At 40.4% G+C, this 14,094-nt stretch overlaps 1 protein-coding gene across 5 annotated transcripts in view; it reads left to right on the forward strand.

Annotated features, from left to right (window-relative positions):
• Positions 1-13,084, forward strand: part of TSGA10 (testis specific 10) — a 37,691-nt gene extending 24,607 nt beyond the window's left edge. For 2 of the 5 annotated variants that reach the window (XM_081907772.1, XM_081907773.1), the window contains exons 15-20: positions 232-417; positions 1,657-1,866; positions 7,320-7,522; positions 8,243-8,351; positions 9,717-9,847; positions 10,608-10,757. In XM_081907772.1, coding sequence (XP_081763898.1) covers positions 232-417; positions 1,657-1,866; positions 7,320-7,522; positions 8,243-8,351; positions 9,717-9,847; positions 10,608-10,737 — 969 coding nt within the window. In that variant the 3' untranslated portion in view covers positions 10,738-10,757. Of the gene's footprint in view, positions 1-231; positions 418-1,656; positions 1,867-5,892; positions 6,095-7,319; positions 7,523-8,242; positions 8,352-9,716; positions 9,848-10,157; positions 10,571-10,607; positions 10,758-12,095 lie in introns of those variants that run through there. The other 3 variants (XM_081907774.1, XM_081907775.1, XR_014167488.1) reach the window with 3 other exon arrangements.
• Positions 13,085-14,094: the final 1,010 nt, after the last annotated feature.

A 14,094-nucleotide genomic window follows, 5' to 3' on the forward strand; every position in this document is an offset into this window, starting at 1 on the left:
TATGCTCTAGGACAGGGGTAGCCAATGTGGTGCCCTCCAGATGTTTTTGACTAGAACTCCCATGATCACTGGGTGTTACCTATGCTGCTGGGAGTTGTTGTCCAAAACATCTGTTGGACACCACTTTGGCTCCTGCTCTGTAGTTACGCAAGCTAATTTTCTGTTGTACCATGCATGGTATATGTAAACTGGCCTCAAATTTCAAAAATGAAACCAAATTTTGAATTTCAGGAAAAGGAGAATCAAGATCTTTTGGATAACTACCATAGGGCCAGTGAGCAAGCAGAAAAGTGGGAATCCAAGTTCCAACAAATGGAAGCAAATTGTAGCTCTGTCCAACTGGAGCTCCTCAGTGCAGAATCTGAGAGCCGCAGACTAAAAGAACGAACAGAGGCTCTTGAAACAGAGATTGGGCACGTAAGTTTGAAAAAAGCCTTAGCAATCAATTTTTACAATTTCATTTTCATTTAAGAGCTGGGCAGTAGAGCTTTTTCATTTCCATTCAGCACTTTCACCCTTGTTCTTCATCTCCATTGGGAGTGTTAAGGGATAAAGTTTATTGTGAGACATATGTCTCAGTTATGTGGGCTACAACAAGTACTTTCAGAAAGCACATTTGTTGTAAAGGGAAGAGGTCTTCCACTCACCATGATTCACTGACCCTATTTGCACACCATGCTAAACCAAATCATGGCTTAGTGTGGCCAAGCAAATGTGGGTTCCCAGAGAGATCACAGCCACTTTGCTTCTCCTCCAGTTCTGCTTCCACCATATTGCTTTAAGCTAAACCACAGATCACCAGCCCAGGACCCAGTTGATGGCAATAGCTACCATTGACCTTATTTAGATTTTCGCACATTCTGGCATTTTGAGACTGTTTGGGATAAGTATGTGGTGTGAGCCCTTGTTTTTCTGTAAATGTATGAATTCTAGACTTTTACCAAGCTGAGAGTTCAGTATTCTAGGTACCAGTATGTATCCTAAGATGGTTCCTGTACACATTGTGGTTGGTAAGAAATAATATGTATGCTTTTGTTTTCTAAAGTTAATAATTCTATCTTCTCCCCATCCCCAGCTCTTAAATCTGATTTTGCAGCCAAAAATCAAAATTTTGAAGATTAGACACTTTTCCTTTAATCCAGATGGCCTCTCAAGATACCCAGCAGTCTTTATTTAGAACAAAAATTGTTATTTCAGTGCAGATCTTACTTACTAGTGCAGATTCTTCAGTGTTCACATCGTCTTCTATCTTACAAAGGCTACCTTGGACATGTACAAGGAAGAACAACTTTCTGCATTGAAAGTTCATATACCAATATTGTGCTTTCTGCAAACAACTGAATCTACATGGAACTCTGGATCAGCCTGCCTAAGTCTTAGCCCTTAACAGTGTATATAAATAATTGATATAAATGAGATGTAGCTGCATCTAGTGTTTACTGGTTTGTTCACAAGATATTTATTTTACATTATGCTCACAGTTAACATTTTTATTTTAAATTCACTGCAGAAACTCTTATAAGTTATGTATTAGAAAAAGATAAGGTATCATTGTTTAACTAAAACTGTAATTGATCTTCCCTAAAGTTATTAGGCATTGTTCCGGTACATTTCTATCAAAATGTTAATTGTCTTCATCAACACATGTTTCCACAGCAATTAGCAGCAGAAAAAGCCCACAAGTCACAGATTTCTACATTAGGTAAGTCTCTTTTGAAAATGGAGGAGGAACTCCATGACGTGCAACTGGAGAAAGTTTCTGTACTGTCAGAGTTGGCATCTACTCGGGAACTCTGCATAAAATTGGACACTAGCAAAGAGTTATTAGCCCGGCAACTAAGCAACACAACACAGGAAGTAGAACGGGTAAGTATAATCTAATCTACACATTGTTTAGAGCAAACATAAGTTGGAATGCCTTTTAATATCATCTTGAATGAAATTCTCACAATACAGCAACCTTTATGTTATGTACGTTTGCTTAAATACAAACATAAGAAGAGCCCTGCTGGATTACACCAAAGGCCCTTCTGGTACAGCATCCTGTTCTCCCAATGGCCAAACTAGAAGCCTATGAAAAGCCCCTAAGCAGGACCTGAGTGCAACAGCTCTTTCCCCACTTAAAGAATCCCAGCAACTGGCATTCAGAGGCATATTGCCTCCAATAGCGGTGGAAGACTATAGGAGCAATTGATTGTCTTATCTGCCATGAATTTGTCTAATCCTCTTTTAAAGTGATCCAGATTTGTGGCCATCATAGTTTAACTGTGAAGTAAGTCTAATAATAACAATAATTAATTGTATTATTTATATCCCTGCCCATATGGATGGGTTTCTCCAGCCACTCTGGGCGGCTTCCAGCACATACTGTATAAAAACATAAAACATCCAACATTAAAAACTTCCTAATACAAGGCTTCTTTCAGATATCTTCTAAAAGTTGTGTAGTTCTTTATCTCCTTGACATCTGATGGGAGGATATTCCACAGGGAGAGCACCACTGCTGAGAAAGCCCTCCACCTTGTGGGGTCCCCAGTTCCAGGGGTTCCCAGTTTTATATGTTTTTGTGTATACATGCACAGTGGTACCTCGGGTTAAGCACTTACTGTATTTTTTGCACCATAACACTCACTTTTTTCCTCCTAGAAAGTAAGGTGAAATGTCTGTGCGTGTTATGGAGGGAATGCCTACGGGTGGCATGCCTATGGATTTCCCTCCTCTAAAAACTATGTGCATGTTATGGTCGGGTGCGTGTTATAGAGCGAAAAATACGGTAATTCGTTCTGGAGGTCCGTTCCTAACCTGAAACTGTTCTTAACCTGAAGCACCATTTTAGCTAATGGGGCCTCCCGTTGCCGTGGTGCCGCAGGAGCATGATTTCTGTTCTCATCCTGAAGCAAAGTTCTTAACCCGAGGTACTATTTCTGGGTTAGCGGAGTCTGTAACCTGAAGCATATGTAACCCAAGGTACCACTGTACTGTGGACTGCTGTAACTGAACCTTAGCATAAGATGCAAGTTACCTGTATATTAACATCAACAGTGTTCTCCTTTGTCTATTTTTGGTACATATGATGGAACCTCTCTACATAATCTCACAAGACTTCAATAACTGAGTAAAAAAGGGGTTGGGGTGAGCTGTGAGTGGGTGGGCCAGGTGTAAAGGGGGTGGATTTGGTCAGGTGTAAAGGGAGAAGGGACGCGGGTGGCGCTGTGGTTTAAAGCCTCAGCGCCTAGGGCATGCCGATCGAAAGGTCGGCGGTTCGAATCCCCGCGGCGGGGTGCGCTCCCGTTGTTCGGTCCCAGCGCCTGCCAACCTAGCAGTTCGAAAGCACCCCCGGGTGCAAGTAGATAAATAGGGACCGCTTTCTAGCGGGAAGGTAAACGGCGTTTCCGTGTGCAGCTCTGGCTCGCCAGAGCAGCGATGTCACACTGGCCACGTGACCCGGAAGTGTCTTCGGACAGCGCTGGCCCCTGGCCTCTTGAGTGAGATGGGCGCACAACCCCAGAGTCTGGCAAGACTGGCCCGTACGGGCAGGGGTACCTTTACTTTACCTTTAAAGGGAGAAGGCATTGGATAAGTTGGGGGGGTTGGCGCATGGAGCGAGCAGCCCCATCTATAATATCACCATCCATTTTTCCTAGGGATTCACACAGGAGGCATCCAGAAAACAGTGACTTTATTTTCCCCGCCAACTTCCCTAAGAAGGCAGAGTTACATGGTACCAAAATGACTGCATAAGCCAGCTCCTTAGATTACACCTCCAGTTCCTTTCCTCCCTAGTACTTCAAAGCTCCTGCTTCTTATTTTCTTACATTTACCTTAGCTCCTTGTTCCTTGAGAGCCAGTGTGGTGTAGTGGTTAAGAGCGGTGGACTCGTTATCTGGGGAACCGGGTTCGCGTCTCCACTCCTCCACCTGCAGCTGCTGGGTGACCTTGGGCCAGTCACACTTCTTTGAAGTCTCTCAGCCCCACTCACCTCACAGAGTGTTTGTTGTGGGGGAGGAAGGGAAAGGAGAATGTTAGCCGCTTTGAGACTCCTGAAGGGGAGTGAAAGGCGGGATATCAAATCCAAACTCCTCCTCCTCCTCCTCCTCTTCTTCTTCTTCTTCTTCTTCTTCTTCTTCTTCTTCTTCTTCTTCTTCTTCTTCTTCTTCTTCTATTCCTTTCTCTTTATGAATTTGGTCAGGCTTTTTCCTCCTCTCTCTTATTCTCTCCCCCCCCCCCCGGTTTTTCCTATGGTGTCTGTGGGAGAAGGGGAAGTAAGCTCTTAGAAGAGACAACCCATGTCCTGGCTAACAAAAGAAAAAAGGCCAGCTATCACTCCCTCAGATCTACTTGCCACCAAGAGCACTTAACAGTCACAATTCTGATTTCTAACCTGGCCTTTCCAGTGCTGTCTAGGCTAAGGTGCCTATTGATGAGGGAGAGTGCTGGGGTGCAATGGAGTTTGGCTGGGATTTTAGCCAGCCCGTTAAGTCTTTTGATGCTTTCCCTCTAGGCTGGGATAAGTTTCAGTGTTTCTTCTATCAGCTAAGGTTTTGCCAGGGTAGCAGTTTTTGGCAGGAAAATGGCAGCCACTTAAAATTAGGTTTTATGCATGAAACCCCTGCTCCACTATCTTGGATAGAGAACTTGATAGCCCTCCTTTCATCTGGCCAGTAGAAGGCAGAATCCCTCCCCCTTCAACCTAGACCTTCTGGACTTGGTGTGCTTTTACAAACTGGCCACTGGCTCCCACTCATTTGACAACCTCCCTCATCCAGGCAATGGTGCTCCTTCATCCCCTCCTACAGGCCTGACTAGCTCTTCTCAGCTCAGCAGCTTCTTATTCAATAATGCGGCCCTTTACCATCACTACTTAGGCCTGGCTAGCACGTCTGGGTTCAGCAGCTGTCCACTCGCCCCTTGTACAACTGCTCAGAGATATTATTGAGGCTTACATCAATCAGCATTTTGCTCTAGCCCTACATCCATCTTGCTCTGGGAAAAGGTACAAATTAAGTCCCCATACCTCAGATTTGTCTGCTTCTCCTTCCAAGGATTTAAACCATTCTGAAAAGACTTTAGAAGTCTAAAAATACTTTTTTTGCATGGCCACAATCGTAAGAAATTGAACAAATATCTGCATTGCATTTTTTCGTATTTGTTATGTACTGAGTTGAATAGGATCCAAACTGCAGCAGTCTGATTGGTCCTAGAACAATAGGATCCAAAATACAGCAGTCTGATTGGTCTTAGAACAATATGATTCAGAATGCAGCAGTGTGACTGGTCCTAGAACAATGCAGCAGTATGATTGGTCAGCAGGAGCCACCCAATCCAGCTCCAGATAAAAGTGAATCCACAACCTGATTGACCTACAGGAGAATTCCGGAATTAGCCAATCACGTGCAGCCCATTGTGTAAATAATGTATATAAAGCAGATACTTTGAAGGGACTTTCATTCCCTCCTCACCACTGTGAGCTGAATAAAGAGCATGAAATCCACTCTCGACTCTGAGTATATTTCAGTATTCCTCAGAGGAATCGTTGGAGGTCTTGTATGACCTTTAAACTCTTCAGGACAGCTGGCGGCTAAACATGCTAGGAGGGGTCCTGGGTCCTGTATTTCCCTTGGGTTAGTGTCACTTCTTCATCATAGGACCTCTCCCCAGGGCAACCACCCCTCTGATCCCTCCCTGATTTGGCTTAGCTTAGGTAAGTAATACTGTTTTCTGGATGCCTCCTGGATGCATTGCTGGGAACAGAATGTTGGTCACTTTCCATTAATGTTCTTTCATGGGGTGTGCAGGAGGCATCCAGACGCACCCTTTCTATGGGCCTGGGCTCCAGCATCTAATTTGTGCCATGTCTATTTGGAGGGGTTACTTTTTACTTTTCTTTTCTAGGCTCTCTTTATTTTGCTCACAAGTGCTTCTCTGATGGCTCTTTCTCCAACTCGAATATGGTTGAAACTGGAGATGGAGTCTTAGGAGTTGAATGATGCAATCGGTTTGGTATCATGTGACCCCACCTGTCCTAGGGCAGCGGGTAGTATTAATCCACTGTTTACTGGATTCCCCCTGCATGCCCCCAGAAAGAATGTTCATGGTAAGTGACCAACATTCCATTCTATGCATCATGTAGATTACTTGGCATAGATGGATGCCAAGTTTCTACGGTGATAAATACACACCAGAACTTTCTGAAATGGCACTTTTAACCCTCTGTCAACAAGTGGAAATCAAATGTACCCTGATAAAACTGGGGGGAAATGTAATTTTTTTTGGTCAGTTTTCCACAATTCCATGTTCAAGTCAGTTCTCAACCATGTCAATGTGCGAATTGCCATGTGGTGTTTCAGGTCTCCTCTCCTTAATTTAATTAAAAATAAGTGTTTTTACTCTCAGTGCCAAGTCTACTCCTGTTAGAATGACAGGGTTGTTTTTCTAATCACTTAAGATGTATGGAAGTGACCGCAAAGTGGAAAAACAATATTATTTTTCCATAATCAACTAATCAGTCACTTCTGTTAACACCACCATAAAAAGCATCAGGGGTCAGAAGTGCTCCTCATTTTTTGCAAAATTTATTTATTACCCTGATTTAAAAAAAATATTTTTCCAGTTAGAACCTTGTCTGTGAATTTTGGTGCCCACCCCACATCATAGTTGTGCAAAACTTACAGACCTGGCTTTGGGGGCTACTGCAACCCCAATGGCATCTGCAAATCTTTGTAAGAAACCAGAGCACTCACCTCAGTTGGTGGTAAGACTTAATGGCAACTCTCAGTCAAAGACCTGTGCCCGGAATATGAATGAACTCTGAATATGCATATCCTGCCCCATCAGAATGCCCTATGTGCAGAATAATATTTCTCACTATCTAGCATGTAAGAAAACATTCAGGCAGACTGCTCTCATGGAGCTTTGTATGTAAATTGGGGCTCCGCAGAGCTTCAGATTATGCCCTCTAAAGTTTAACTGGGGCCTACAGTTATATAATTCTCTATTCAGGGGTGGGAAAGAGAAGAAAATCAATACAACCTAGCCAGAGTTAAACATATTTCAGCCACACTGATTTCAGTGTATGAAAATAAAATGGGAGCTAAAAGTACCGGTTCTTAACAATGTGTTCGTTTTTGTACCATATTTTTGAATTGACAGACAGGGAATTGCAGTTACTGAATATTATGTGCATATTTTACATCTAGGAAGATGATATGGGGAAGAAGAGTGCTAATGGAATTTAGTTTACAATTTGAAATGTAATTCATCAGTTTCTAATATATTGCATATTAGGGAAAATGAAGAAATTTAACCTTTTTGGCTTTCAGCTGCAAAATGAATGGGAATCGTCTCACTCTGAAACCGAACTCCTCAAAAAACAACTCACTAATGAAAGAATTTCAATTAAAAACCTAGAAACATTGTTAGCATCCAACCGTGAAAAGGAATATCAATCTCAGATGATAAGCCAAGAAAAAGATTCTGAAATTCAGCTTCTTAAAGAGCAGCTTTCGCTGGCTGAAAACAAGATGTAAGTTAGTAACTGGTAGAAACAACACAGTTCTTCTAGATTTGAAACCACTATATTAATTTTTGTTAGTATGCCCATCTTTCTACTAAGTGGGAAAGATTCTTTGGTGATAAAGAAAGAGAGCACTGATAGGGAGTAGTAGCCACCTGCACGAGGAATTCTTGGAAAAGAAGGCAGCCTGAAAAATGGAAGAACATTATTTTTGTGATTGGAGCAGGTTGCAAGTTATAAAATTTCCCCTCCCTCCCAAATCCTGGACTAATCATGATTCTACCCCCATTGCCCTGTGAAAGTAACTGGTGTTTGTGTGATTAGGAAATCGGCACAGAAAGTGTTACAAACATTTGTGCATGCGTTTTGTTTATATGTCTAGGTGTGGATATATTTCTGTTCAGTGTCGTTTGAAATTTTAAGCACTGAATATATTCAATTCCTTTTGAGAGCCGAAATATCCCATAATTGTTTTTTTGTTTTTGTTTTTACCCTTCTCCAACTTGTTTTTTATACTGAATACACTGAACGCTATTCTTGAAAAGCTAATTGTATTGGGGTTTATGGTCAAACATGAGAGCGAATCCATTGAAATCAGTGAGACTTGGTTATGATTACTCTGTGGGTCTACTTTATACTTGTTGAAGTCTGAATTCAACCCATTGTTTATTTTACAGTATTTGAATAATTGCATCCATTCAGTTCAAATGATACTTTTGTCTGTTATAGTGCTACCCAGAGTCGAGATTTTTCACAGCTCAAAAATACAATAACTCAATTGGAGTCTGAGTTAGATATCACCAAAAGGCAGCTGGGTACAGAACGCTTTGAAAGGCAAGTGTATGATCACATGTTTAGTCTTCTGTTATTTTTCCAAATAAGATCACATGCAATCATGCTAATTTAAAAAGAGCCATGTACATATTTTCTAAAAGCATCTTAGCAGTAATCTTATATTCACTGGAACTAAAGCTGTAATTGAAAGCATATTTATTAGGGAGCCTAGGGCTTGCCAATCAGAAGGTCGGCGGTTCGAATCCCTGCGACAGGGTGAGCTCCCGTTGCTCGGTCCCAGCTCCTGCCAACCTAGCACGTCAAAGTGCAAGTAGATAAATAGGTATTGTTCTGGTGGGAAGGTAAACAGCGTTTCCGTGCGTTGCTTTGGTTTCGCCAGAAGCAGCTTAGTCATGCTGGCCACATGACCCGGAAAAACTGTCTGCGGACAAACGTCGGCTCCCTCAGCCAGTAAAGCGAGATGAGCGCCGCAACCCCAGAGTCGTTCACTACTGGACTTAACTGTTAGGGGTCCTTTAACCTTACCTACGGTCCCTTTAATGGCCTACTGCACTGTGTTCCAGAATAAGCTTGCAGCAAACATATGTATCATTTTGCATTTTAAAATGTCCACTGACTTTAAATCACCTTGCATGCAGGAAATGTGCTAGATGCAAAGTGGACAAAAAAATCCTGACGTTTGGCCAACTAACATTTCCTTCCTAATTCTGCAGCAGATGAAGCTCTCTACATCATCAGATTGAGGAGTGATAGGATGGCAGCTCGTCTGCATTGCCAGCCAGTGCTAAATCCTTCCCATTCACCTCTTGAGTTAACATGCCTAGACCTGCATGTAGGCCCACTTGAACAGAGTTTCAGTTTGCCAGTGTGGTGAATGGTTACCCAAATGGACAATTAGAGAAGATGAGGTGATATTTGAGGACAGACCACAACTCAGTGGGAGAGCATGTGTTTGAATGTAGAAGGTCCTAGAGAATGCAGAGAGCCACTGCCAGAGTAGACAGTACTAAGCTAGATGGACAAAATAATTTTACCTGATATAAAGTATTTTTCTATTTTTCTACACAGGTGGCAACCATTTTAGGTGTGTCCAATTGATATGCAGTTGCCAGAGCATGGGACCTTTTGGACCCGGAAGAGGGCATAACAGGGGCAGGGGCACTTATGCGCTCTCCGTCGATGCACACAGAGGCTGGGAACGGAACCCCGGTACAAAATGGTTGCCATCTGTACTTTTACACCCAAAGCCTGTGCTGGCCTTCCTCCTGGCTTTGTGGAACAATCTGTCTCCATTTCCCATCTTTCAGCGTTATAGTCTGTCTGAAGAACAAACTCGGTGAGAATCTTCAACTTTTAGCTTGTTGTATTTACCTCATCTTCTGATAAATTACCCTTTTGTTTTAGAGAGCGTGCTGTCCAAGAGCTTCGCCGCCAGAGTCTGGGAGCTCCATACCAATTAACTTCTACAATAAGGACATCATCACCTGAACGTTCTCGGCACCGATCTTCTGACAAGTCTCTGGACAGATCTTCGGAATGGTGAGAACATTACTTTACTTAGTAGTGATATGAGATCTTACCTCTGAAATAATGCGCTTTTTATTCTGTTTATATGTCCTGCACAGTTGTAGAGTTCAGGAATAAATTTGTTTGGGCATCAATATAAAGTCTTTTCTCCTCACTCATAAGATAATGGTTGTACAAATATCTTATGTACACTCATAAGATAATGGTTGAACAAAGGCCACAAACACCCCAGAAACCATGCTCTTGTTCATTATAGATGTTTCAAAGAAGTGTTTAGAAGTAAAATGGGAATGAGTGATACTTCCTCACTCTTGACTTCCAGATCACCTGAGGGTGGAGATGCTAACTTTTCCTGTGGGGAGATAAGTATTCTGTTTTCCCCAAGTTCTGTACTGTCATCACTGATGTTTTCAGACAGTAACTGTTACTGATCTGTAGATCACCCTTGCTATGTCTACATTCATTCTTGAACCTTTACTTCCAGGATGAATGAGCATGACTACCATTGCCCCTTTCCTTAGTGCATGATGTATTGGTTGTTAAGCATGCAATAGGCCTGAGATGAGTAGTGTAATGGTTGTTGATATCATAAAGGCACTGATGCCTTGTTACACCTGGGAAAGGTCATTTTCTTTCCCTGGGCAGTTCAAAAGGGTTAAAAGCATTTGCAGTGTTCTCTACTATGTGAAACATTGGAGGTTCCCCCAAAAGTCTTCTCCCTTCCCCTCCTTCTCAGTTTTTTGACAGTATCTTTCCCATTCATATCAACTAGTCAGCTCAAGAGAGGAAGGCAGACGGATGAACTCGCAGATGTGTGTGACGTTAGTACGGAAGATACCCTAGAAGATAAAATCTGTTTGAAATGTCTTTCTTTGGGGATACAGCATTATACATATGAATAAAAGTGTTTATACAATCTAAAGTGCACATGGTTTCAATCCTTCATTTTTCACTAACAAGTCTCCCCACAGGTGTAATTTTGGTGCACATGAAACCAAACCACCTCTACTTTAATCGCATTGTCTTACACAACTTATTTAATTTTACTCTGTAAAATTAATCACCTCTACTGTTCTTTTGGGGGTCATATGATGGCTACTGGGGAAAACGAGCCCATGTAAACTGCACAGCCTGTGTAGAATTGACTATGTAAACTTCATTCTCAAGTTAGTAGGGATCAGTGTATAATAGCCAGTTGCCATGGTAGCCTCTTGAGCAGTTGAGATTGGCTGTTTGTGCCAAAGCTTCCTTATCATGTTTGTGCACAAAATTCCTGTTAATGTATTTTCACATTAGATGTGCATGTTTAAATAAAAGCAGCACTGTGCTCTTATAGAAGATTTAACAAGATGCCTCACTGTTCCTACTCTGTACCTACCTAACCTTTAGCAGAAAAATTGTCTGTGCACATTCTATAGGCCAGGGTAAGGGTTTATCTTACCAATTGAGTAGAGTTGGTTCTCCTTAACATACCATACTAAAGTTAAAAGCACGGTGTTGCAACGTCCTTAGTATGGAAAAGAGGCAGGAGGAGTTACGTAGAACTGCAGGGGGAAAATGGCCATTTTAGAATTTGTATAAAACCAGAAATATATACAGTAGCATTAAGTTAACTCCATTCATATTATATATAAAGCAGGAGATGGGGGAGGGCCTTAATACACCAGTAAATTTCATGGGAGTGAGGCACTCAGCATTCCCCCATAGGGTTCCCCACACTTCATTAACTATCCCGGACACTTTTCTGTTGGTCCTGATACTGAAAGTGAGTCAGGAACACAGAAAAGTGGCTGGAGCAACAGTTTACTTGAAGGATCATCTTATCCTATATGTGCCCACTTGAATGTTTCATATTTTCTGTTGAATATTTTGAATCATTTTATGTAAACAGTTTAAAGGTTGGTAAATTAAACAGTATATAAATATTGTTAAATATACATTTGGGTTTGTGGGGATTGTTTTGTCAGAGCTTATTTTGATGATAAGTGAAGGACCAGGCTGAGAACTACAATAGACGAAAAGCTATTGTGAGATAGTTTAAACAAATGAAGAAGTGAGCAATGAAAGAGGCTAGGTTTTGTAAGTGAATTGAGTTATGAATGCATGGTGATTTTTAGCATGATTGTTTTTTAAAAATAGTTTATTAAGGGCCTTATAATTGAAACCAGAGAAAATAACTTACACATATTGCTTGCTTTGAGGGGCAACTGCCATTACGTACCAGATAATGTTAAACACCACAATTTTCCATCTTTTATAGGGATTCTATTTTGAAGAACTTCTAACTGAAGAAGATAATGAAAAAAAGTCTGATATCTATTATAGAAATGCAAATGCCAAATTGAACTCAGGGTTTACTAAAATGATTGTTTTAATCCAGTTGATGGTGGATAAGGTTCAGAATACTTCTTAAAAGTAGGAGTGTGCACACACAAATATTTTATTTTAGCCACTGGAATATATGTTTTAATATGCTGTTTTATGCAACCAATATCCACTCTTGGTACATGAAGTTGAAAAGAAATGTGAAGATGACTTCAGCTGCGTGCTGTCAAAGAAACATTATTAATGAACCTATCGCTGTAAAGATGAAAACAGAAAACAGTTTATCCTTTCTTTTATCTGTTGTAGCTTGATTGTATGCCTGCTAAGTTACGACACACTTTCACTTCAGGAGGAAAGACATTTTAAAGATGAATTATATTTAATATATGTGGTTTAATTTTGAATACAAATCTGATGTTATATTAATTAGTGGCTTGGATCCTAACTTCCATTCTGTGAACAGCATTCACATTCACTGAACAGAGCTCTACAACCTCGTTAGAGAAAATCTGGCTCTGGAGATTGCGGGACCCTTAGGAAACGGGTCAGATATAATATGGCAGGGCTGCAGATGGAGGGGGAGTTTATGGAAATCACACCCATCCCTTGTGTGAAGAGAAAAGTAACTTAGGATTCAATCCAAAGTATCAAAAAGCAATTTGTTTTTAAAGTTAAACAAACAACAGTCTACTTATAGAAATAACAGTGTCAGCTCCTATTTCATATATATCCATTAACAGTGATGTGCTGGCTCTGCAGCTATATAACCCATTGTAAGCATTAAGTATTTTGGGGAGACAGCAGGTCTTCATCAGGCTGTAACTGGGTTTGAATTCTGAATAATGTCACAGTGTCTAAGAAAGTGTATTTGTAATGGCCATTAAATATGTCATTTGTAAATAATAAAAACCCCATTAACACTTGTTTTAATTTGTAGTTTACAAAAATACATACTGACAATAACACATACTCAGCTATGAAAATTACATTAAAGTACAGACATTGTAAATGTTATTTAACACTCTATAAAACATTCATTTAATAAGAATTTTTCCAATTTTTCCTTATTAGAAGCCACTTGTTTTATTATAATGAAACACAATTCCTTATTCAGTGGAGCTGAAAAAGATAGTTTTCAGTAGTCCTTTCTTTTGTATGCTAAGCCAATTTCTAATTACGTTTCATCTAAGTGCTTGTTTGTTTTTTGAGATGATGGACATAAAATGATTAAGCCCTTTTCAGTATTGTTTCCATCTCCAAAAGCTTTACAGAACTTTAAATCCTAAAAAATGTATTGAAACCTCCCCCATCCCATCATTTTAAAGCTACATATGCAAGTATGTGTAACAAGATGGATTTATATACTTTCTATAGAAATATATTAACTCTGAAAAACCTCCCGAGCAGCTTTATTATTCAATACATTTCATTCTTCCTACCAGTTATGACTCAGGGGAAAGTCAATTTTTAATTTTAATTGTAAAATGTTCCTTGCAAGCACATAACAAAGAAAAATTAAAGCTGGTGTTTATAGAATTGTAAGGGCATGCCCGAAGATTCCAGTTTGACCCCTCAATTCAAAAACCTATCTTTGTAGTACCACTTAAGCAACAAAATTGCTTTATCATAGTGCTTTTTAGATTCCTCCTGACTACTAAAATATTACCTTTCTAGACCCTATAGGTTTCCTGCTTCTCTGCAACTAATCTTACTTTGTAATATGTGAAACTGAATCCTTGTTCTAAAATTGTTGTCACTCTAAAGGGGGAAGGAAAAGGAAGAACCAAAAAAAGATATCAAATAACTCCTTTCTAGAAAGGTAAGAATTCTCACTCTTCTTGTAATCCTTTGGGTGAAGAACCAGTGAACTGAGAATTCATCATTCCTTGCTTCTTATTGATGATGTTCTCCACATCCAAAAAGGAAACAGATGT

This window comes from Podarcis melisellensis, assembly GCF_964234715.1.
Source record: "Podarcis melisellensis genome assembly, chromosome: 4".
Lineage (NCBI taxonomy): Eukaryota > Metazoa > Chordata > Lepidosauria > Squamata > Lacertidae > Podarcis > Podarcis melisellensis.